This window comes from Microtus pennsylvanicus, chromosome 3 (assembly GCF_037038515.1).
Source record: "Microtus pennsylvanicus isolate mMicPen1 chromosome 3, mMicPen1.hap1, whole genome shotgun sequence".
Classification (NCBI taxonomy): domain Eukaryota; kingdom Metazoa; phylum Chordata; class Mammalia; order Rodentia; family Cricetidae; genus Microtus; species Microtus pennsylvanicus.
The window spans coordinates 28,908,459-28,933,580 of NC_134581.1; the positions used below are offsets into that span (position 1 = coordinate 28,908,459).

The following is a 25,122-nucleotide window of genomic DNA, read 5'->3' on the forward strand; positions in this document are numbered from 1 at the left end:
CTCCATCCACCCCCTCGCTACCCCCCTCCCTCTCCGCGAGCTCGCGCCGACGCTTCCCGGCGGCGCGCTCGGCCCGCCCCCCGGCTCCGCCCCTCGCTCTCGGGCGTGCCCGCGCGTGGGGCCCGCCGCATCCTCCCTCGTCCTCCTCCCCCCACGGCTTCCCGAGTGTGAAGCGTCCGGGCTCCTGACTCCCCCCCTCCGTGCGCGCGCTGCTCGCCCGGGACCGGCAGGCGCAGCTCTAGCGTCCCGGGCGGGAGTGCGCGTGCGCGCGGCCGCGGGTCCCGCTCTCCCTCCCCCGCCCCTCTCCGCGCCTCTATAACTTGGCGGGCAAGGAGGCGGCGCCCGTGGAGTCGGAGGGCGGGGAGCTCGGAGGAGGGCGCCGGGAGTTGTGGAGACAGTCGACCGGGGAAGTCGCCGCGCTCGGCCGGCGCAGCCCGCTCGCGGGCTCCCTCGCTGCCGCCCTCCGTCTGCGCCGCGGGCCTCGGCGCCGTGGGGCGGCTCGGGGTGCGCTCGCCCGCCGCTCCGGCCCCGGCCGTTGCCGCGCGCGGGCGGGATGTGGCGCCTGGTGCCCCTGAAGCTGGGCCGCCTGTCCCGTGCACTGAAGCTGGCGGCTCTCGGCAGCCTGTTGGTGCTGATGCTGCTGCACTCGCCGTCGCTGCTCGCCTCCTGGCAGCGCAACGAGCTTGCCGATCGGCGCTTCCTGCAGCTCAATAAGTGCCCGGCGTGCTTCGGCACGAGCTGGTGTCGCCGCTTCCTCAACGGCCAGGTGGGCTTCGAGGCGTGGGGCCGCCTGCGCCTGCTGGACTTCCTCAACGTGAAGAACGTGTACTTCGCGCAGTACGGCGAGCCCCGCGAGGGCGGCCGCCGGCGCGTGGTGCTCAAGCGCCTGGGATCGCAGCGGGAGCTGGCGCAGCTCGACCAGAGCATCTGCAAGCGGGCCACCGGCCGGCCGCGCTGCGACCTGCTTCAGGCCATGCCCCGCACCGAGTTCGCGCGTCTCAACGGCGACGTGCGGCTGCTCACGCCGGAGGCGGTGGAGGGCTGGTCGGACCTGGTGCACTGTCCCTCGCAGCGCCTGCTGGATCGCCTGGTGCGCCGCTACGCCGAGACCAAGGACTCGGGCAGCTTCCTGCTGCGCAACCTCAAGGACTCGGAGCGCATGCAGCTGCTGCTCACCCTGGCCTTCAACCCCGAGCCGCTGGTGCTACAGGTAGGCGCGGGCTGGGGGCCGTCACCGCTACCTGGGCGCGGGGCTCGCCAACGCCAGAGGGAGTGCGTCCCCAACTCTCCGAAATGCCTCTCCGCGAGTTTCCTTCCGCCCTCCTGCTGGTCCTGGTCTGGATGCCAGTTCTTGTGCCTTGGCGAGCCCTTGTGCCCCTCGCAGCCCTTTCTGAGTGTTAGGGCACCAAGGTCACCCTTCCCGTGCTGACCCTCCTGACTAGCCTAACTTCCCTGGGTCAGTCTTTGTTTGATTTCTTAGCTCCTCTCCCTGATAGTCACTCAGCTAGTTTTGGGACCAGGTGGGACGATGAGGTGATCGCAGAGTGGGGTGGTGGTAAGTGAAGGGGGCTAATCCGTGACTCGTGGCTTTGCGTGGAATCAGAAGCTGGGAAATGGGGGTCGGAAAGTTAGTGTTGGATTTGGACTGGAAAGGCTAAAGGCCAGGAGGGACGTTTGCAGCCTGATCCGGTGATCTGCCCTAGTCATATGGTAATCGGGTTAAGGAAAGAATTAAAGTGTTTAGGTCAAAGCTAGGAGGGGAGGGGTGGAGGTTCTGGCCTCCAGCCCAACTGACTTATTTGTTCTCTTCTGACTTTGAAGATAGATTCTTTTTACAGCCAGAAGAAAAAAGATAAGAGAAAAATCCCGTTTATCTTTGGAGTGGTTTGTGTTTCTACACACCCCGCCCCCGCCGGCTAAAGTGCTGTGCCCTTGGGCAGTGGCTGCAGAGTAGGGCCCTGATTCCTCTTGACTGCAGGAAAACTTTCTAGTTCTGTAAGTCAAATGCCAGGGAAAGTGATTTTAAATTAAACCACAAGTAATTGATTGTGTAGTTCACACCCTTTCTCTGCTAAGAATGTCACTTATGGCTAGGGGCTTTGGACCTTGCTTTTGCTGATTAAACTATGAATAGGACTGTACTGTATTTACGTTTTGTTTTTTAAGTTTTCTGCGTCCATCTTCGTCGAGAGAAATCAGCTTTGATTAGTTCAGCCATGTAATCTTAGCACGAATATTTGGTCAGGTGAAGTCCTAATATGAGTCTCAGTAAAATTTTAAGGTGCTGATAGGATATGTGTGATTGGTCAGTTTTTAATAAATACTGTTTTATCTCTGACCGATAGTGAACAGTGTGTAAAATCGGTTAAGCTTACCTTGGAGAAATGTTTTATTCATCAATTTTCAGACTCTAAAAGTTGAGTCCCTAAATATGATTACCTTGCCCCCCCCCCAAGCTATATTTGTATCAGCAAGATTAGTCCCTGGACAGAGCTTTAGCAGTGTCCTTGACCCTTGACTGATGACAATAGTCAAATTCTTTGGGGTCCCAAAATTTAGCACTTGAACTTAATGTATTTACAGTTCCAGCATTTAAATACTAAGTGCTTATTGAACGATTTTTATCAGGTTGAATCTGACCGGAACAACTAATATTAAGATTAGTCTCTCAGAAAAGTTGTGTTTGTCTCTTTATAAACATAGGCGTCTGAACTTGAGAAACTTTGGCATGAATTTTCACACAGCAAAGCTCTCTCCCAGAGTGCTTTTGTGCCTTGCAGTTTTGGCGTTTCCTCTTGGTTTGCAGTTGAGATAGTCCAGTTAGCTTGTGGCTTGTTTCCTGACTGACTTCCCCCACACTGCTTATTTACAGCTCAGGTGATGATGTGGCAAAAAGTTGACATTTTCTCACTTGATCTGAAAGCTGATGGCTCGGTGGCTGGGTGGCTGAACAGGTTACCTAGAGTGCAGGATAAAGTCATGGGAGAAAGCTGTACTAGATTCTGGCTTTCTTAAATTGCATCTTTAGACAACCCAGCTCCCAGGGATAGTGCTAATACTTCATTATGTTACATACTTGGAAAAGATACATTTGGAATTTTTACTAGTGTGGCTTTTCTTTCTTTTTTTCTTCTCCCTGAGTGGATGAAGTTTGACCTGAGATCCTGGAGTAGCTGCTTACCTTACAGAAATGCCTGATCTTTGTAAGAGCTTGAAAGTGTGACTGGGAATTGTCGATGGCATCAATCAGTAAGTTAGGAAGTAGATCCTCATTGGTAGGCCAGAAAGCTGCTTTTATCTGGTAAATGAGATCATGATGTGCGTTCCTTGTTAACGGTACATTCTGTACACTTAGTGCATACAGGTTCTATGAAGCCCGCTGTCTTGATCGTGTTAAAACTTTGGTGCTGATAGGAAGGTCACAGTTGCTTCTTTACAGTTTTAAAAAGGGTCTTTAAGGAGCTGGTGCTCCACAACTTAAAGACCAACTCACCTTTCAGTTTTTTCCAGGAGAGGGAGCCACTTAACGAATTTTTGGATGCTTGATGACAAACTAGATTTTTCTTATTGTCCAATTATTTCTATTGTCTAAAATTTTAGGGAAAAAACCCTTTGAGCTTGTGTCATCAAACTGTTCTTTACAGAAGTAACATAATCATAATGCTTATGAGTTAGTCACTTGACATTTCCTTTGGTGAATTTCCACTGGTGAAAGAAATGAAATTACAGATTATTTTACCTCATTAGCTCTCCATATTTTAAGAAACAGTGAAAAATGAATTGAAAAGTGTTGTCTGGTAGGACACACACACACTCTCTCTGTTAACTGTAGACTGTGCTGCCCAAGCACAGTGTTCTTGTTCTTACTGGTCTCACCGGTTAGTCTGGCTTCTAGGAACGCTGTTCTGCAATAGACAGGACAGTCCCCGGACCTCAGTCATCTCAGAAACTGTTCCCTTTATATTTTCAGCCATCAAGAGGTTTAGTCTCCTGCCTAGCAGGCCCTCACCCGGTAGTGGGGGCGGAGAAGTACTGGGAGGCCGTTTTGTTGGTTTTTTTTGTATGTGTAATAACAATCTTGGATCATTGAAAATAGAAGTAGAACTTTGGAAGGTTCCACTGGTAACTTTTCTATTGGTGTTTGTACTGACTGTTCTTAAACAGGGGGAGGTCAGAGTGGGAAGTGTCTGGAGATGCTGAAATTCAGCCACTGTCTGTGACTGACCTAGGAGTGCTGGCAAGGGAAGAAAGCCCTTTGTTGTTTTAGGGGGAAGAGCCAGGAATCTGTTTAATTATATTATATTGGTAGAACTTTATATGACTTAAATTTTCTGAATCATGGTTTTAATAGGACTTAATTTTTATAGCATGCAATTATCATTGTTCAAGCTGTGACTTTTAAGCTTTGCTTTTGTAAGTAAAAGGCAAAATATATACAGAGCATTTGTGTAGGGCTTGATGCATGGCAAACAGTGAATAAATGCTAGCGTAAGGACCGAGGGTGACTGTAATCACCTAGCGCAGGTCAGCTGCCGGAAACACCGTGTAAGTGTGGATGCTGACAGACTGTGAACTGGACCTCAGCTCTACCGAGCTCTTCCACCTGACAGAGCCCTGGGAATTTGGTAGAACGCATTCGATTGCGCTTTAGCCTCAGCAGCAAGCTGTGTTCAGGAGGAGGTACTTCCAAGTGCCTTGTGACAATAAGTAGACAAAGAGGGTTATGATCATTTAGATAAAAGTGAGGGTAAGTTGACAAGCATTGTTTTTTTTGTTGTTGGTGTCTTGTTATTTTAAATGAGTAACTTCCTTTTCTCTTAAATGAGTCTGTTAGGTTCTTTGGTAAGACTGTGCTGGGGAACTCACAAATTCTTGAGAAATTTGTTTTTCTTTGTTGCTGTTGTTTGTATTCTAAGTTTACCTTTAACTAATGGATTTAATTAATCTCTTCTAAAAGAGGATTAGTGGACGACTAGGGTACTAGATCTCTGCTAGAGTGTGAGCTTGAGGCCAGAGTGAATAACCTTTGAAGCTTTTCTTCCTATCTCTAAATTTTACACACTTCAAACTTTCAGACTTCAAAACCAAAGCAAGAATCCGTTTAAGGAGCAGAAAACCATGGAGCCAAGCATGTTGTTTAGCGGGAGTTTCTAGAATGGGCGTTTTCTACTTTGGAGATTTCAGGCTGTAATCTGTGGAGCTCCTTCGCTGATTTTAATAATTGGATTCCTGCATTTAGGCTTCAAAACATATGAGAGGTTGATACTTTGTTTTCTTTTGATGCTCAGCTCAGTCTTCCTGCTTCATCCCCGGGTGCTAGACTTGGAACTGTGTGTGTGTCTCACACCCTACAGGTCAGAGGGAGCACTTTTTATCAGAGTTCCTAAGCTTTTGAATCTGAGGCTTCATCAACATGTTTGACACTTGACTGAACTTCAGGAAACTACAAATAAAAATAGCAAAAGCAATTTGGTACACTTCAAGTCTGAAAATGAACATAGAATTTATTTATTTACATATTTAAGTTAGGAAAGCCAGTGGAACAGACATCTTTAAAGAAGCATCGTTTCCTATTTCTATGCATGGCATTAGTCTCCGTTCCTTACACTTGTCCCTGGGAATAGAGATCTTTTTATCTTTGTTACTGCTTGCTCTGCTTACTGTTGGTTGGATTTTCTGGTCTTGAGTGGCCAGTTAGTTTTTCAGGGGATGGTCAAGCTGGTTTTTGTTCAACTTCTCTACCTTTTAACTGCTCTGGCCTATGTTACTGTTATTGATTGCTTCTAAGTTTTCACAGAATGCCAACTTATTCCTGTACCTTCCACTCACCATCTGTATAGTAAATTAATAAGGTTCTTGCATTTCTTACACATACAGTAAATTTTAAATGGTTGTGAAATATCTTAAAGATTGAAAATGATGAGTCTAAGGTAGGAAGGATAGTTATCCATCCTGGTTATAAACCATGCAAAGTTTTATTTTTGGTCATGAACTCTTGATCTTCCTGTCCTACCTCCCAAGTCCTGAGATTACAGGCATGAGTCACCAAGCCTGGCCTTTAGAAAATTTTAGAAGTTATATACTGAAATCATTTGTCCAATTTATAGGTTGCAAAGAGAAGTTATCTGTGAGATATTACAGAGCTTATTAGAATTGCAGACAAAAATAATTGAATTTTGCTTCTTCATTTGGCAAATTGTCTTGTAAGGCTTTTGCATGGGCTGGAGAGATGGCTCAGCGGTTAAGAGCACTGCCTGCTCTTCCAAAGGTTCTGAGTTCAATTCCCAGCAACCACATGGTGGCTCACAACCATCTGTAATGAGATCTGGCACCCTCTTCTGGCCTGTAGACAGAATACTGAGAATACTGTATACATAATAAATAAATAAATCTTTAAGAAAAAAAAATAAGAAAAAATAAAAAGTTAGAGAGACTGCCCTGGGCCACAAGTAGCTAGCTTAGTGTATAGGGGACACACACACTCACATGGACACTTACCAGTTGCAGTCATTGTATATAAGCCCAGAAGTGAAGGTCTATACACATCAGATGCCTCATTTAGGGTGGAGTGCCTGAGTCCATCATAAAAGTACTATATTCCTCTCCTTCAGAGGAGCAGGGGTTGAATACTGAAGGGTGTGGGATTTTTTTTCCAGTACAGAGGTAGATAGTAGGTGGTAGAAAGGTGGGGTCTGTGCTGAAATCGTTACCCACCTATATTCTGTAATATCGTAAAGTTATTTGATGACATGGGCAAGTCACTCAAATGCTTCAGACCCTGAAGTTTAATTAATAAAATGAAGATGTAATCAGTACTTATCAAACAAGATTGTTTTAAAGATGAAAGGAGATTGAACTGTTCAAGTAATACATGTAAAATAACTTTAATTTATTAATGTAAGTCTTTACAGCATATTATTTACAAGTTTTTTTTTAGTTTTCAGACAGCTATAGTAATTAAAAAATACCTTTAGTATATTATGCTGTTATATGTGTCAGAATACAGTTTTTAGCTTGGCAGATGTTCATGTACCACCTCCCATATGTATGTGTGTGTATGTGATACACGCACACACACTTTGTACATATAGCTACTGCTTCAGGTTCTTGTTTACTGCGAACAGTCATTTAAAATGGGAGGACGTTAGACATTTGTTCCCTATGAGGTAAGTGGAGTAGAATAAGTATCATAAATACAAAATAAATCATTTATTTTTCTTGGTAAATCATTGATTATAATTTTATTCAGTACACTGACATTGATGAATGATATAAAATAGGGAAGTTACATCTGAGTTCCTATGGCATTGCTGAATACTGCCAGCAACTGTTCTTGGCTCACAGCAGAAAAGACAGATCAGGATGCTATTTGCACAGCTTCTGCTTTCCGGATCATTAAATTTGGGTAGTACACAAGAACAAGATAAGTTTGATTTTTACATATGAAGAGGGCGAGGAGGACGGAAAGATCTCTGGTGATAAGAAATCAGGGCCTCAAGTGGGATCTTCCACCAGAATAGAGAAGGGTAGTTTAGTATAAGGTACCCATGCAGGATGCGCTTCAAAGCAGTAGAGAATTTGAAGTAGTTTTAGAGAATGCATTTAAGGAAGAAGAGAGGAAAGTAACTTTTAAGTTAAGATGGGAAGGGAAGTGAGCTGTCTTAGCATCTACTATTAGATTCCTTTGTAAGAATGCACAGAGAAGAAATGAGTGGGGCAAATTCAGGACAACTAGAATCCTAATCTTCGTAAACCAGCACCCGATGCTTTTTAATGGTAGGAGACAATGCTGTAAGCAGACGTTTTCTTGTCCTAAAGAAAGGTTGTGCTTTGGAACCAAAGCAGTCAGTACTGCGTTGACTAAAGTAAGATCACATTCTTAGGTTATCGGGTGCTAAGGAAGCTTGTTCTTTTTCTTTTATTGGTTTTTTAATTGGGAGCAAATGTTTTCATGTAGCATTTGACTTACACATTCAAGTTAGAAATGTGGGTTACAGTTGCTCTTTGTGCAGCAGGTAAGGCAGGATCTGTTGACATTAGTTCCAGAAAGCTTTGCCAAGTGAGTTTAAAAAACTGTTCTACATGATGACTTATTTCTATTTAATTTAAGCAAGTTTTTTTTGTTAATGTATTTGGCATTGGTTTCCAATTTTGCATACAGCCATTTGACATGCTGTTCAGTGAATGACACCACCTTGCTATTTTCAAATCATTGGTTAATGTTGGAATTTGAGGTGGGTGGAACGTGGCATTCAAAAATTGATTTCATGAGAAATGAGGCTTATCTTGAGACTTCAAATATTTTTAGTTCATTAGGTGTCTGCTGCAGTTTGATATACTTTTGGCCACTCCTTCCCAGTATAAATTAAAAGGCTAAGATCTTAGAGAAATTCTAGCAAAAATTAAGTAGCTATTAAATCATCCCAGTAACTTTACTATATTCCCCCTCCAGACAGTTCAGAAAACTGTGAACACATTAGTCTGTCACCAGCACAGCACAGTTGACTAATCTGTATGAACAGCTGTTACAACATGTATCGCCACACTGGGATTTCGTTCAGATTGGGTTTTTAAAATAATTGTAAGATTGAAATTAAACCTTTACACATTTCTATGCTATTTATAATATTTGCTTTCTTAAAATGTTCTTAAGTTTGAATTTTTTGTGCAAAAATGCTTGTTATACAAAAACTGATTGTATATTTTGATGATTGATAGGCTTTTTGAGGTTAGTTTATATTAGGAATTCCCTCTTTACATTATTTCTCATGTGTTTATTTGATAGTTCTTGTGACCTGCAGTTATGTCTTCAATAGAATGCGGTGAGCTCCTGAATGATTATACAAATTTTTCTGTGACTAGAATTTGGGTATTTAAAATTTAGGATATAAAGCCAATTTTGGTTACATAGGAGAAAAAGACAGTAGAACACAAATCTTTATAAGCTGACCTCATTTTGATCTGTCAGTTTCATGTCATATGTAGCAAAATAGTAAATCATTTGAGAGCTCTGTTTTCTTCCTCTGTAAAACCAGAATGATATTTGTACTATTGTCTTCAGTCAGATAATCAAAGAACCAAAAGCAAAGGGCTATGTGCTTTGTGAGTTTAACCAACTTTCTAAAGAACTGCTTCTCCAAATCCATATATTCATCAAGAAATGTGCTGAGACATGTTATAAGAAATCTATGAATAACATGTTCCAAAGATGACCAAGGACCATTCAATCTATTCACTTTCCTCTAGGAGCTTTTACTATACAAGTTTGTTAGCAAGTTTTCTAAAACATACGATGTTGGGAAAATGTATACTACATCCATAAGTACCAATAATACAAGACTTTAAAAATTGGCATCATGTACAAAACAAATTCCAAATGCTTCATTAACCTATTACTATCAAAGTATAAAACATTGTGTTTTAGTGCTCAATAGAAATAAAGTGAGATTCAAATATATTGAGTTGGTTATGTGAATTATAAATTAATTCATTGTTATTAGTACAGTATTAATTGACCTAAAGTAAAAGGGTAATAAAAATTAAAAAAAAAAACAAACGGCCAGCTGTCGTTCTTTTTGCAATAATCAAGATAGATTCAAGTCAGATTACTACCTGCTTTTAATCCAGTATTCTACTTTTAAGAATTTTCTCAGATTTTATAAAGGTAATTTCATATGCTGCTAACGGCATTCCACAAGCAATTATTATGATACAAAATAACTTAAGATTATTTCCGCTACATGATCTCTATTTAGGCCTGTGTTATTAGACCGACTGTAGATGCAGTAAGTACATCCCAGGCTTATGTTAACATTTGAAATGTATTCTTAGTCTAAAGAAATGCCATGAAGCTGTAGCAAATGATTGAGGGAAGTGGCTTGACTTTGGAGTCTGGAGTGGGGGAAGAAGGATTATGTTCAGGTAGCGAGCGAGTGGTAGCGGTTGAGTTGGACAGTTGAGCCTAGCCTTATCATTTCAAACCCATTATTCCTATATGCTGTGCAGTATTTTTGTCTTAGTGTAGAAATTGTATTGAAGACTGTATGGAATAGAAATTTTCCTCTCTTTTCCCATAATCTTGATGTGTAAATGGTATATGAGCTCCCTGGTTTTTTTTTTTGGGGGGGGGGCTTTTTTGTATAGTGGAAGATGACCTTAGTAAACTTCTGTCTTTTCGACATTGTCAGTGTGTCCATTGCTGTTTTGACATCACTTGAATTGTATGATAGTCCAGGAGATTGTGGTTTTATTGTTTAAGAATAAACAAAATACCTAGATGTGATAATTTGTATTACATTTCATGATCAAAACATTTTATTTTTCAAGTTAATGTTGAAGGCATTTAAATATTTAGATCAGACCCATTAACTATGCTTATATTAGTTATTTTAATAAGTTCGTTTTGTCTCTGTGAATCTCAGTCTTTTCCAGGGCCTCAAATATTGTACACACACATGTTCTATTACTACAATACATGCTACATAAAAATAATTTCTATGTTGACATTAATATTATATAGATGTCTTTGTGCTGTCACTAATTTAATTTTTAAAGTACACTAATGGAAAAGTAAACAAGTAGATTTACAACTGTTGCACCTTTGTGCGGTCTTTATTTTTATAACATTGATGCTTTATGTTTTATACACGCATTAATATTTGACAACATTTACAAACAGTTGAGAGCCCCTCCTAGAGCTGCAGTTGGTACTGTTCTAAGTGAAGATTCTCTCCTTCGCTTGAGAAGCTTTTGCACATTTTTCAGTTGTAAATAATTCAATAATATAATTTCATATTTCATATTAAGTAAAGCACTCTAGTTCTAGACAATTTGAATATCTGGTTTTCAGATTTTTGTTTTAAGTAAGGAAATATAGGCCTCCATAGTAAACTTGTTAATCTAAGTTGCTGTGCTGGACACCCATAGGAGTTTGCTAATCCGAAAGAAACAACAACTCACTTTTAATATTGCTTCATATTTACCAAATCCAAGCTCTAGTAAATTAAAAATGTCACTCTGCTTGATTGTGGTATTTTGCTTTATGCCAGAATTGTTTTAAATGCAATTACAGAAGTATCTTGGCTTCCAACCCTGAGCCTTTTTTTTTTGTACTACAGTGTGTTTAATAAAAATTAGTTTTCATTAAGGAAGACTATTTTGATTATATAGTGAACAAATACTGTCTTATGAACAAATGGTGTGACTTCACTGATTAAAGTTCTTCCAAAAGATTGGATAGCAAGCAAACTACATGAAAGAATTGTGGTGCTCTTCTTAAAACGAGGCATAAGATTTCAGGTAAAAATCGTCAAAAATCACCATGCTAACACAAAAGTCATTCCGTGTGGCATTTGTTCATCTATTTTACCCTCCTGTATGAGGGGCGCGGGTAATGAAGTGTACATTTGACTGTTGTTTGCCAGTTGGAAAGGCTCCAGAAACAAGGAGGCATTTGTACATGTGCAGATGCTGGCAGGGATCCCTTTTCCCTTGCTGTCAAAGACCATTTTATTTTCACAAAGATATGCTTGTGTCTGTTCTACAATATGGCGCGTGAATAACAGTGTATGGAGGTGGTTTTGTTTTACTTTCTACATGACAAAATAATGTGATTCCATATTCTTAGTAAATTTTTAGTGCTCCATTTTTTCATATCAGGATCTTGATACATTCACAGGTCTGAGAAATAGCTAGATCTGTTGTAGTCATTCAAGGTCATGAGACATTTTAAATTGCGAGGGAAGCTGAAATGGTGTGTGGTTTGTGAATGTCTTTTGCACTGTACGTTCCACATGAGTGATCTGTCACTTTTCTTAGTGCCCAAAAGAAATAAAAATATTGTTAAGGATTAAAAACATCATTTATCTCTAATTTCTAAGTAGCTATTGACTCTGCCCCCCAGAGTGAATCCATTAATTTACTATATTTAAGATCCATGGTATTTTTCAATGTAATTAATATTTTGTCATAATATACTTCGATTTGAAAGTAAAAGTTGTATATGCAAAGTATGACTGCTGCCTACTTATAAAGGAGCATAAGTGAGAACTGGGGATTACAGGTGAGGTTTAGTTCTAAAGATGTTTCTGTTCTAGCATAGGCATTTTAAAGTAAAGAAAATCTGCTTGGACAATTAAAGATCTAGACAAAATTAGCATTTCTTCCCTCCCTCCCTCCCTTTCTTCCTTCCTAGGAGGACCACATCTCTGACTCTTTTAAACGTACATAGATTATTCAGGTTCCGGTAGTAGAAGTGGGTTTAGTCGTTTCTCTGGGGTGCTGTGAGGTTAGTTGTACTTACTGTCTTCTGGCTCCCCTTCACTCCCCTGGAGCTCCTTTTGTATTTTTCCTCCAGCTAAGAAACACAAGAGTGACACCAGCCTCTGACCTAGTAATCCTCCTATGAAACTTATAACTCTTAGCATGCTCTTTTCCTCCAGTATTCATTCCTTAGAGACACATTTTAGCAGTAGAAAGTATCTTCAGAGGTAGAGTGTTTGCTTGGCATGCACAGGACCTTGAGTTTGAGTCTCACCCAGCATGGGATTATGGGCAGATCTAGTTGACAATTAAGTTGAAAATGATCTATTTATGTTTATAAAAGCATTACTTTTGATTTAGAACTAGAATCTTCCCAGTAATTAAAGAGCCTGTTTGAAAACCTCACTAATGTGAAAAAGTAATTTTGTAGCTGGGGCAAGTGGGAAAGGAAATAAGACTAATACAAGACCATAGATGCTCAGGATGGAGGTTGTGTTAACCAAGATCAGTTATTCTTCCCCATCTTGGATATTGTTAAAAGTTCAAGACTCCTTCCCAGCATTCTCTTGCCTGCTTCTGGATTGCTTAAGCCTCTAGGACTGTACAAACTGTAGTAACTAACACGGAACGGTTTGTTCAGTGTCTGGTCTTCTAAAATAAAAGCCTGTGGTTAAACAGAACCTCGATAGTTCACCCTTATTGCCCACTTAGTACAGTTCCAAATCAGCTAAATAATTACTGGTTCGTGTGTATTCAGTACTGTCCATTCAAAAGAAACCATTGACTGCTTGCATCTGTAGAATCGAAAGAAGTGTAAGTCTTTTTAGAATTGGTAATAAGACAGCATCTCATGCCTTATATTCTAAGATATTGAAAAGTAATACTTGACAGATTGCAAATAACAAAGTTTCTCACACTTTTCTTAGGTCCATAGTAATGCTCTGAGTTAGGAGGGAAAATGGGGTTTATATTGATGGACTGTATCTAGTAAGACTCTCCTGAGGGCATCTGGGGAGACACTGAGGTAACTTCATCAGACTGCCTTATAATATTAAGATAATTCTCTTGTAGAGTTTTCCATCTGATGAAGGTTGGCCATTTGCAAAATATCTTGGAGCTTGTGGAAGAATGGTGGCTGTGAATTATGTTGGAGAAGAGCTGTGGAGTTACTTTAATGCGCCATGGGAGAAAAGAGTTGACCTTGCTTGGCAGTTAATGGAAATAGCAGAACAGCTTACAAACAATGACTTTGAATTTGCACTCTACCTCCTGGATGTCAGCTTTGACAATTTTGCGGTTGGTCCTCGAGATGGGAAGGTAATCATTGTGGATGCTGAAAATGTTTTAGTTGCTGACAAAAGATTAATTAGACAAAGTAAGTATTTAATTTTCAGATTTATCTTTTGTACATTTTCTGTGTTTAAATGTTATATTTATAATAAAAACTTAAGCTTCTTCTTGAGATAAAGTTTTAAATGTTATATTTATAATAAAAACTTAAGTTTCTTCTTGAGATTAACAACCTTGTGTCTTTTTAAAATTTTTTTTTGTATAATCAGGATGAACAAATATTTGTCTTTCTTCTAATTAGAATTTCTCTATATTTAGTAAAATGCCCGTGTTTTAATGAATGCAGATTCTCTCCCCACCCCTTGTAGAGTCTGTGGAAGTATGTGTACATGTATGCACATCTTTTGCATACTCTGCTCTGTGGTTTAGGACACAACTTCTTAAACTGGACTATGACCTCAGGGGTTGCAAACCAAATGTGCTGGTTGTGGAAACAAATACAGCAATAGTCAAATGATCCTAAGTTGTGAAAAAAGCAAAAATTAATTCAAAAATCAAGTACATAATGAATCTGAGGTAATTCTACCAGTGATTGTGTTGTATCATGTAATTTCACTGCAGCCTTGAACACTGTATATGCTGTGTAAAGTGCAGGGCACACTATCAGCCCGTACAGCTCCCGTCATTGCTACCTGCAATGCCTTGATACAGACTGGAGACTACTGTGTCTTATGAATTGCAAATAGTTCCTATAAACTATAGAAATGTTGGACCACAGAAAGCTTAATATTTCCCTATAGTCATTCCTTGGCATATAAATATCAAATTAGTATAGTTTTAGATTGTATTATGTTAGAATATTTGATATTAAAATTACTGTTTGGTTTGCTGGTTTAAGTTTTCATTTGAAAAATCTGTTTTGGTGTGGGATTGGGACAAAATTGATAGCAGTTTCTGAAATGGCCCAAAACATAGTTCTGCTATTTTCTGGTATGTATTTATACACAGTGGCACTCCCAGTATTGACTATTATTACAAATTCAAAATATCAGCTCTGAAAAATGTTGAGATGCTCTGTGTCCTGCAATATTTGATACTCAATTGAGAGCTAATTCTTACATAAAAATAAACACACATTCATTTCATTAATGTGAAATTTTCCTTTCTTTAATAAACAGCACAGCTATATATCAAATAATTGTTTTAGAATAATCTTTTATGGTTTCTTTTCAGTAAATGTTTGGTTTATATTCCTATACATTCAGAGTTGTATAGACATTTCTTGAGCAACAGGAGGTTGTATATGGAAGAAGCTGCAAAGCCCTTGTTTAATGCAAAAGGAAGTTTATGCTGTTACAGCTCATCCGAGTGTCAGCTTTAGTGGAGACTTCATTTCTCTGTAGGGTCTCACAGGAATGTTCTGTTTTTGTTTTTTCCTTCTCTGGGGTCCCCAGAGTGATAGTTTTGTCTTATTTTTAACTTGGATGATGTCTAGCACTGCAGATCTGACCTCAATCTAACGTTATGATTATTTCATCTCGGTCTAGACTTTTCTGTCTGTTTGTGAGCTCTCTGTGTGATTGCTAGGTAAAGTATAGGACATGTTTTGAAATTCAGATATCATAGGAATTTCAAAGTGTCAAAGATAAATAAAGTCTGTATTCTGGAAGTAGGAGTACCCCAAGTTTGAGGCCAGCTTAGGGTAGGGTACTTGCTGAGTTAATGGCCATCCTAGGCTACAGTGAGATCTTTTCTCAACCAAATCTAAAACTTTCTTAGCTTACCTCAGCGCCTGAGCAGCTTTAGGTCACCGTCAGAGTTGTCAGGCTGTGGCTCCTGGCCCGCGTGGCTAAGCTGCTGCTGTGTAGTTACTGAGTTTTCTGTGGTCCTTACAGCCCTGCTTGGGGCTTTTTTTTTCCTTGACTCATTATGACTCTTCCACAGGGAGTGATGCCCTAACTGCGGTCCTGCTCCCCTCTTCCTTTTCATATATTTGTGACTGTCATGCTTTCCTTTTTAAAAAGTTGTGCCTGCCGGGCAGTGCTGGCACATGCCTTTCTTTAATCCCTGTACTCAGGGAGCAGAGGCAGATCTCTGAGTTCAAGACCAGCCTGCTCCACCGAGACAGGTAGGGCTACTTGGAGAAACCCTGTCTTGAAAAACCAAAATAAATAAATAACCTGTTTTCTCCTAGCTAATGCCAACAGCTTCCTGTTGCTTAAGTGGATCTGATGGCCTCTTACTGTTCTGGTAGAATCCAGCTTTCTTACAGGGCACAGGCTATGTGATTTGGCCCTACTCTGTCTGCTTTATTGTCTGTATCTGTCCATTACTCTCAGGAATAATGGACTTTTGTTTCCCTGGATGAACCTTTTGTTTCTGGGCTGAGTGCATTTTCTCTGCATAAGGGAGCTCGGTGCTGTTTTGTACAGGCCAGCTACTTGCTCTTTAAGCCTTGACTTCACTAACAACATGCTTGCTTTTGTGTTGTCATATGGTGTTAGTCTTCCGAATTTAAATCCAGGAGTTCAAGTCTAGTTCTAGTCACATATTATTACCTATCCTGCCATCCAGTTAGAACCTTAAACTTTGCTTGCTTAGTCTTAATTTTTGTCTCAAATGTTTCTTTGGTTTGGCTTTCCTTTCTGGGCCTTCCTTAGTTGTTTTGGTAACTTTTTTTTTAAAGTTACATTTATTGGTGTGTTTGTGGGTGTCTGTATGTGAGTGTGGGCATGCCATGATGCCTGTGTGGAGACAGAGGACAGCTTGTGAGACTCTGTTGTCTCCTTCCTTCATATGGGTCATTAGGTTTACCCATCTCACAGGCCTGCTGTGCTCAGCCTAGTCCCTCCTGCCTTGAGAAAGTTACCTTTCTGAGCAGCAAGTGATCATGCAAGTTACAGCTTGTCTTTCCCTTCACTTGTATCTGTTTCCTAGTACTTGTCTCACATTCCAGCTGCAGTGCTGTTTCCTCGGCCAGGTGCACCCATGTCCCTGTGCTCTCCCTTTGCAGATCCTGTAACTCTGAGCTCAACGCTGTTTGCTCTCATTGCTTGACTGCTACCTTTTCAGATCGAAAACAGCTGTTCTTATGCAGCCTTCCAGTACTCCAGGCAGAAATCTAGATCTCTCCAGTCTTGTAGCTTTAGGTGATGCTTTGTGATCCTTTTTAGGTTAGAGAAAATCCTAGATGAACCTGAAAAATGGTCAGGGCCTTGTTTGATTCTTCTACCTGAGATCCCAATAAATGATGTTTTATGAATTAATATATTAACTAATGAATTTTTTGAGTTAATATATTGATTAACTCTCAGATGTTTTATGTATAAAAGTGTGGCACACATATGTGTTAATGGGATGTTCTGTTTAGAGAACAATAATAAGTTGGTTTTCAGATAAATTTTCTGATTTTTCCTTCACAGATAAGCCTGAGAATTGGGACGTATGGTATGAAAGCAAGTTCGATGACTGTGACAAGGAGGCTTGCTTGTCATTTTCAAAAGAAATCCTTTGTGCTCGCGTTACTGTGGACCACAATTACTATGCTGTTTGTCAAAACCTCCTATCTAGACATGCCACCTGGCGCGGCACTTCTGGAGGACTCCTTCACGATCCACCAAGTGAAATTGCCAAAGATGGCCGACTGGAGGCCTTGCTGGATGAGTGTGCCAACCCCAAGAAGCGCTATGGCCGATTCCAGGCTGCGAAAGAACTGCGTGGATATCTAGCACAATTAAGTCACAACGTGAGGTAGTAGATGGTGATTTTCTTCGCTGAAATAGCACTGGCAAACTTAACCACCAAAAGACTGCCTAGAAAAAACACAGTGTGGAAGAATTACACCAGAGGATGAGGACTTGTTCTGATAGATCTTACATTAACATCCATCAACATAAGACATTGCTCTACATCCAAGTTCACGTGATGCTTCTGCAACTCCGTTCTTCACTTTGGAGACGTGAGAACCATTGACTGCTTTCCCCGTCCCGTACCTGAGTGGATTAATGACATTGTTAAGCTATTGGAAAGGAGTCTGATAGTTACATGGCTTGTGTATCAAAGGGTACTTGGTACTTAGTTTGCGTGCTCTCATGATTTTGTGAATCTCTTGCATTTACTTTGAATGTCAAGTTAGATCGGCCTGTTTTATAGGCCACCTTTTCCTTCTGATGTGTAAAATTATTTTCCATTTTTAAAAAGTTTTACACACCCAGGTTACTATAGGTGTTCTCTTAAATTTTAATATAAGTAGTTTTCATTCAGTGCTATGCGGTACATACTTAACTGTTAGAGCAGGACTCCCAGGTTTACTGTTTTTACAGAGATCTTAGTATTTCATTATGTAAATAATTTACCTCCCCTCAGCCTTCTGTACGTCATCATTGCATGAGATCATTTCAGGTTATTTAGGAGTTAAATCCCTCAATGCCAGTAATTCTAAGTATACACTGAACACGCCGTTCAGCATATGCTACAAAATGTCACCGCATCCTTTGCTAAAAGGCTTTAAGAAGAATACACTAGCCATCTACACTTCAATAACTTTGATTGAAGAAACAATAAAACTCAATGTTTTTAAATGCTGACTAGTCCAAGATAGTAATGCATATGCCAAAGAAATATTAGACACATTCCATGTTTAGATCTGAGAATTGATCAATTCTTAGCCCTCTTCAGTATTTTAGCTGTCACTATTAAATTAAAATCTGCCTGTTCTTTAATGTTGACAGTTGAGCTACTGCTTTAAAAAAATGTATAACTTAAAGAAGACCTTCTGCCATCGTATTCTTGGTAGGCTTTTCAAAATGAACACGGTAATCATTGTTAGAATTTAATTAGGTATCAGAACCTTTTACTTATTGGTATACTAATAATTTTTTATAAAGCTTGTCTGCCCACTGTGATCTTTACCCAGTTGCTAAATATCAGAATATCAAATTTAAATACATGAGTAGAAAGATTAACAAAATAATGTGTAAAGTTTTTGTCTATTTAAAAACTGTTCTGTGTAAAAGTTGACTTTAAATAGCACAGGCAGTAGTTTTCCGTTTGAAATTGTTGCTTTTGTTTGCAGTAAAGTTTGGGGTAGTGTGCAGTACTGGGTTCTGACTGACTTGCTGAAAACCGAAAGTGATTAAAACATGCACAACCAAAGCCAAGCTTGTCCTTTTCCTTCATTCAGCAACTATTTATTGATCATCCACCCTGTGCTAGGTGCGCTCGTAGCTGCTATATATCATCTAAACATGATGTGGGCGAGTGACTTCAGCAAATGTACTAGCGAAAATACTGAAGCTGATTCATTATTTGGGGTGACACGTCCATGTTATTATTGTCGTGATGGAAAGTCTCTTTGCACCATCCTAAATTATTTCCTTAGCCCAAAGTGGATGAAGACAGCAATAGAGTTAATCCACAGTTAAAAATGGGAAGGCAAAGGCAAAGAGAGCTCCATTACAAAGCATTGCATTGTGTTCTTTCTTATGCATCAGTAGATTGCATAGCTCTCAATGAAACACTGAAGATTTTGCTAAGCTAACTTTTTACAACTTGGAAACCTTTTTGAGGGGAATAGGAGAAATCGTCTCACAATTGCTTCTTCCTTAGAGCTACACTAAAATATACAATTTCAAAACAGAACACCATTATATTTTCTACATATTGATAACATGGAGGCTGGAGCTCACAGGAGCCACCTGTGGTCCCACACACATCTTCCTATTTTTCGTGAGTGATTGCGGTTGTGATGACAGAGCAGGAAGTGAAGAAGCGCTCCTGGGAGTGATGGCTACTTCAGGTATAACCACCATTAGAGAATATGTGGAATTTCTTTTATCTTTGGAGAAGACTGAGAAGATAGTAAAAGAATTAGGAATTTTAAATTACAGGGAAAAAATATGTATGTGAAAAGCAATAAATATTTTGTTCTCTTTGCTATCAAGATGTTCACATTCAGATATTTATTATACAGCAGCAATTTATATTTTTAATCATTGCCCATTAATAGACGCGGTAAGATATTTTTGAATCAAACATTTGGGGTTTGTATGTGCATTTAAATTGTCTTTTGTACTGTACGTTACTGTTTAATTTGAATATTTTATCAGAACTGTCTCCCTGTGCCTTTATAAAAATATAAAGTTGTCTCTGCAACTTTTAATGATCTTAATAAAGAATACTTTAAGAACCATACTTTGCAGACTCTGTCTTCAAATATTTAAGTGTTTCTTGAATAAAAAATAGTTATTCCTGTCCCCTTACAAACACTTTTGTTTCAGTCTTTGGAAACTGTGTTAATTGGGTGTAAGCTGAGCTCAAAATGTATGTTCTGTTTTTCTGTAATGACCTTTTAAAACCTACCACTAAGATCTAGGATGGCGGGGGGAGGGGGAAGCTTAGGAATTTTCAAATGCCCGTAAGAGAATTATATAATGTTCATAGCTATTATACTAACTTCTAAAGTTGTCAACATTGGGCTGGAGAGATGGCTCAGTGGTTAAGAGCATTGCCTGCTCTTCCAAAGGTCCTGAGTTCAATTCCCAGCAACCACATGGTGGCTCACAACCATCTGTAATGAGGTCTGGTGCCCTCTTCTGGCCTGCAGACATACACACAGACAGAATATTGTATACATAATAAATAAATAAAGTTGTCAACATTACCAAACATTTCCTTGAAGCAAATTTAGCTTTGTTGTTTGATTCAGGAGTATACCTCAGGTGTGTTACCTTCCAACAAAGCTACAGTATAACCAATCAAAAATGAACGAAATACCTCAGTATTGCCAAAGCAGAAAGTTTTTCATAAATACTTCAACTACAAGAATTCTGAACCACAGGCTGAATAGATGGAACATCATCATGACCAAGTGAGAAGGTAGCCGAAGTGGACTGAGACACAGTCTAGATGTCAGTCTCTGAATTCAAGTGGTACTGAAGCAGCAGTCCACATTAGCACATCAGTTACGCCATCTTTGAGAGGATATTGAAGTTCTTGGGGAAACTCGTGGATAGAATAAAAAGAAGCACCCTGCCTTATCTCTGGAAAAATCTAATGATACCAGGAAATTTTGCAGAACATCTAGAATTCTAATTAGAAGAGTGTTAGCAAAAGGTTGAAATTCCTGATGCATTAGCAAATCTACGTGGTGGTCATATTGACGCTATTTATTGAAAAGCTGATGGGGAACATACTCATGGATCAGGGTGGCTATTGGGCCTGCAGTCCAACCTTATGATGACAGGTCTGGTAAGACTCCATGGCAAGTGCTCAGTGACACTTACGTCAAAAACCAACCAGTAATGTGGAATCTGGCCACATCCCTAATCTGTCCATTAATAGAAAGTACACGTAACAGAGGAAACTAATAAAAGGATAGCATTGGGTATAGTCAGAATTCAAATTGTGAGTTCCAGACACTAAATGGCACGATTTTCTTCAAAAAGCTGTATGGAAAAACAATAGCATTAAAAGGTAAAGGAAATGCAAACACCAGCTCTGCAGCTTGAGAAAATCTCTTTAATGAAAATTTAAACAACAGAATGACACCTGGGTAGCCTCGTCAATTTCACATTTCCACTTGAACATGTTGAAGCCCTAAAATACCTATTATGCTAATTTATGCTAAGCAAGCTGTAAATTACTAATATATAGTGTTAGCTGTAAGTCTAAGATTTGAACAAGAATGTTTTCCTTTTGTAAGATTACTTACCCATAGTTACAAAAGGTAGAAAAGCTGGGCCCAATTTTCTTACTGGTCTCTGACGGGCCCGGACAGTTTTTCCAATGTTCCCATGGTCTGCAGCTTTGAAGGGCTAGAAGCATATGGTGGGATGAAGATCATATTGTAAAAGGACAAATCATGCGTTTTCCCAATTATAAATTTGGGGAAGGGAGAATTTATAGTAACACATGGAGATAGAAGAAACCCAACAGACAAGGTAACAAAGACGAAAAGGTAAAAGGAGAAGAGGATAGAAAATAAGAGAACTACCATTTCTTAAAGAAATGGTAGGGCTTTGTTCTCTTTGACCTCAAACCATGAGACACCAGATTTCTAGGTAGGTAAATGCCCCCAGCGTCCATTTACCAAGTCTGTCTTTAGGTGGCTGCCTTAGAATTTTACTTTCATGTCTTGCAGCTATAGGCCGTACCTTGACCCCTGAATACAAACAGTATAGACTTAAAAATCTGTCCCTTTAGGGTGCACATCATTACAAATGCTACTTGTGTTCGTTATTTTGCTTTATGCATTTTCTCATAGTACTGAGAGATGAATAACCCAGTGGGAACTGCAGTATCACTAAGGAACCAACTTCTCTTTGTATTCAAGGACTTTGGCTATTAGTCGTAGTTTCTTGGAAGATGCCTTCACCCATATTTTTAGGTTTTTTTTTATTTTCAAGTTGTATTTTATGAGTGTTTTGCTTGTATGTGTGTATGGACTCAGTGCGCATGTCAGAAAAGCAGGTTGGATTCCCTGGAACTGGATTTACAGATAGTTGTGAGCCACCACGTGAGTACTGGGAACTGAACCTGGGTCCTCTGCGGGAGCAAGTGCTCTTAGCCAGTGGGCTGTCTCTCTAGTCCACCCATGCATCTTTAAGCTGTCATATCTATGTGGTTATACTCAGTTATACTGTGGATGTGGGTTATCTCCATTTTGGAAGAATGACTTGTTAATTTGGGATGGGTAAAGAGTGAAGAAGGGTGATGAAAACATCTGCCCACAATTGTTTATTTCCTGAGATTTGCCTTATAACGTGTGTTTCCCATTGTTTCAGTAACCATCCCTGAAGGATATCTTGTGGAGTTTTAAACAGTGCTCATATTTTTCTAGTTATACAGCAGCTTTGGGTTGCTTTGATTTCCCCATTATTGGTAGGAAACATTGTGGTTCTTGTGTGATTTTTTTTTTAACGGCACATTATTTTCAAATATTTTGAGAAGTAGTATAAACTAAGGATCAGAAGTTGCAAGCAGTTTTGTCTTGGGAAAGGAGAGAAATCAATGTTGTAATTAGGAAGTAATTAGGCTTCGTGGGTAGTTTTTATCTTTCTCTGGCACTACTGGTTTTTATTGAAAAATCCTTGGTGGTCTGGACCAGGGAGATAGCTCAGTTAGTAAGGAGGTTGCCAGACAAGCATCAGAACGACACCGAATGACGCCGAAGATTGTCCTGTGGCCTCCACACACATTCCCCAACACCATACACGAATCTTGGCCTGCTGTTAAAAGTATAAATAGAAACCGCAAGCACTTGATACCCCTTTGTTCCCAAGGGATAGATATCTCTCTGCCATTGAAAATACAACTTAAAAAAAGGTAGCATGCCACTGAACTGTGTAAGGCCATGCATGGAGAGTCTGATCCAGTTGTGCCTTGGATAAGCTATTGAATGTCTGTCAGACAGGTACTCAGTCTGAAACTGTAGAATGCCTATTTGCCTCCGATTACGAGATTATTGGGCAGGGTTGGATGGTATATGGAAAAACCCTTTGGAAGTGTAAAGTGCTGCACATACGTTGTAGTCCCAAACAAGCATTGATGCTTTGCCCGAAGAGAAACGCAGAACATCACTCAGGATTCATGAACTGGCTTCTTGCTAGTTGCTGGCACTCAGCCACCTGTGGCTTCTACCTCCCAACTTTAGCCTGGGAGAGGCTTTCAGCAAATTCTTCTGTTTAGAATGCCCCCCTGTGGTTCACAGGAAATGGCCAAAGCTATTATTTAGTACGAAGATTCCAAATTTGCAGCTCCTTGTACTTCACAGGATGTTCACAGCCAGCTATGGGGGAAAAATGTGCGGGGGAGGGGACATATTTGAAGAGTAGGTAGTTCAAAACTCCCGTATGGAACTAACTTGCCCGTTTTTATTGAAATATCCAAATCAATGTAAAAGATCTACAATGATGGTCTTTGGCTTCTTGTTGCCAGACTGTGGATTCATTTAGGATCATCTTTAGTGAAGAGATAACTTAATAAGTTGATACAGCAATCTCTATTCATGGTGGGATACTTAACACTTAAGTTTGTCTGGTACATGGGATGCACACCTGTAATCCAGCACTTATGAGGCCAAGAAAGGAAATGAAAAGTTTCAGGCTAATCTAGGCTGTTACAGAGTGAAACCCTGCACACCCCTCCCCCCAAAAAACAGGTTAAATACTATAGGAAACTAGTAACTATGACTTAAGGATTAGGGGTTTCTAAAAGAAACGGTAAAAATATAACTAAATATGCAAACTCATCAAAATCAGATCCATACTGTTTCCATGCTCCTCCCTGAGAACGCAAAGCAAATACAGAGGAGAATGAGCGAGGCTGAGTTCTCTTGGCATGGCCGGGTCTTCGGTGAGGAAGTAGGGAAGTGCTGGCAGGTGAGGAGAAACACCTGGGTGGATCTAGAGACAGGGGTGCCTCTTCCCCTTTTACCATCTCCTGTGCCTGTGCCCCAGTTTTTAATATCTGCTGTAGCAACACAGGTGGGAGTCAGGCTATGGGCCACAGTGAAACCCTCTTCTAAGTCACTGTAAACTATTTATGCATCAAAACATGCCGTGTTTTGCTTAGCCATTTGTCGAATCACATTCCACATTCATTAAACAGGCTGCTTGAAATATCCTTCCACAAACAGCCCGTCCATGGATGAGTACCATGTAAGAACTGCCAATCCAGAGGCGCTTACCACTTGTTCTTCTAGTTAGCTTCCAAACTGTCCTGTGGAGATCTTCATCTCACTTAAACTGCCCCCCCAATAGTAAATGAAAGTGGGCTTCTTACTCTCCAAAACTAGATTAACCTTTACTAAATGACCTTTAATTTTTACTGCTATTAATGCATAAAAATCTTTTATCTGTGCTTTTTTTTTTTTTTGCAATGTCTTAGTAGCTAGTCTGTGAGGCTTGAGAAAACAATAGCCCTTTACCTTCCTGTGTGATTTAGAATAAGAGATAGATGCAAGAATTGAGAGGGAGGAGGGGGGACTTCTCTCAGCCTGTTGACAAAGATGTGACAATGGCTTTCCCAATGCGACACATTAGCATCAACTGTCACTTATCACAGGCGGGGGTTGGAAAACCAGAGTTCCTTTGTCAGCATGTGCATGGAACTCCCCTTGGGTCACACAGACAGGGAAGCTGATGGTTGGTGATTCATGAGACGGTCTTTTTTTTTTTTTTTAAAGGGAAGGGAAAGTGGAAAAAATGGCACTGTTGTCTATCCCATGGATACCAGTGAGTGAGTTATTGGCAACGGGGAAGGGAAGTTGGGAATACTCACACTTTCTAACTACAGGCTGGAGAGACAGGGAGTCAGGTCTTCCCCTTACACTGGCTCCAACTTGAGGCTCCTAGCTTTACCAGTGAGTTCAATAGCCGTGTAGTAGTTTTGGGTGTGGATAATCTGTTTTCTTTTCCTTGCCCGTACTAAATGGAGACACAATCATTCCTTCAAACTTAGGATTTTGACTTTTTATGTATTTTGAGAGAGTTTGTTTAGACTCTTGTCTATACCTAAAAGGTAAAACAAGGAAAATAGACTAGCTGCAGTACGTGCCAAGCTTTCTCTGTC

At 40.2% G+C, this 25,122-nt stretch overlaps 1 protein-coding gene across 1 annotated transcript; it reads left to right on the forward strand.

Annotated features, from left to right (window-relative positions):
- The first annotated feature begins 334 nt into the window (after positions 1-334).
- Dipk2a (divergent protein kinase domain 2A) lies at positions 335-19,743 on the forward strand. The gene is made up of 3 exons (XM_075964990.1): positions 335-1,210; positions 13,333-13,636; positions 16,974-19,743. The coding sequence occupies exons 1-3, from the start codon at positions 554-556 to the stop codon at positions 17,303-17,305; spliced, it is 1,293 nt and encodes a 430-aa protein (XP_075821105.1). The 5' UTR covers positions 335-553; the 3' UTR covers positions 17,306-19,743.
- The last annotated feature ends 5,379 nt before the right edge of the window (positions 19,744-25,122 follow it).

Coding starts and splice junctions, on each gene's coding strand:
- Dipk2a (XM_075964990.1), top strand. CDS start 554: ATGTGGCGCCTGGTGCCCCTGAAGCTGGGCCGCCTGTCCCGTGCACTG. Junction 1,211..13,332: donor CCGAGCCGCTGGTGCTACAG/GTAGGCGCGGGC, acceptor ATTCTCTTGTAG/AGTTTTCCATCTGATGAAGG. Junction 13,637..16,973: donor CAAAAGATTAATTAGACAAA/GTAAGTATTTAA, acceptor TTTCCTTCACAG/ATAAGCCTGAGAATTGGGAC.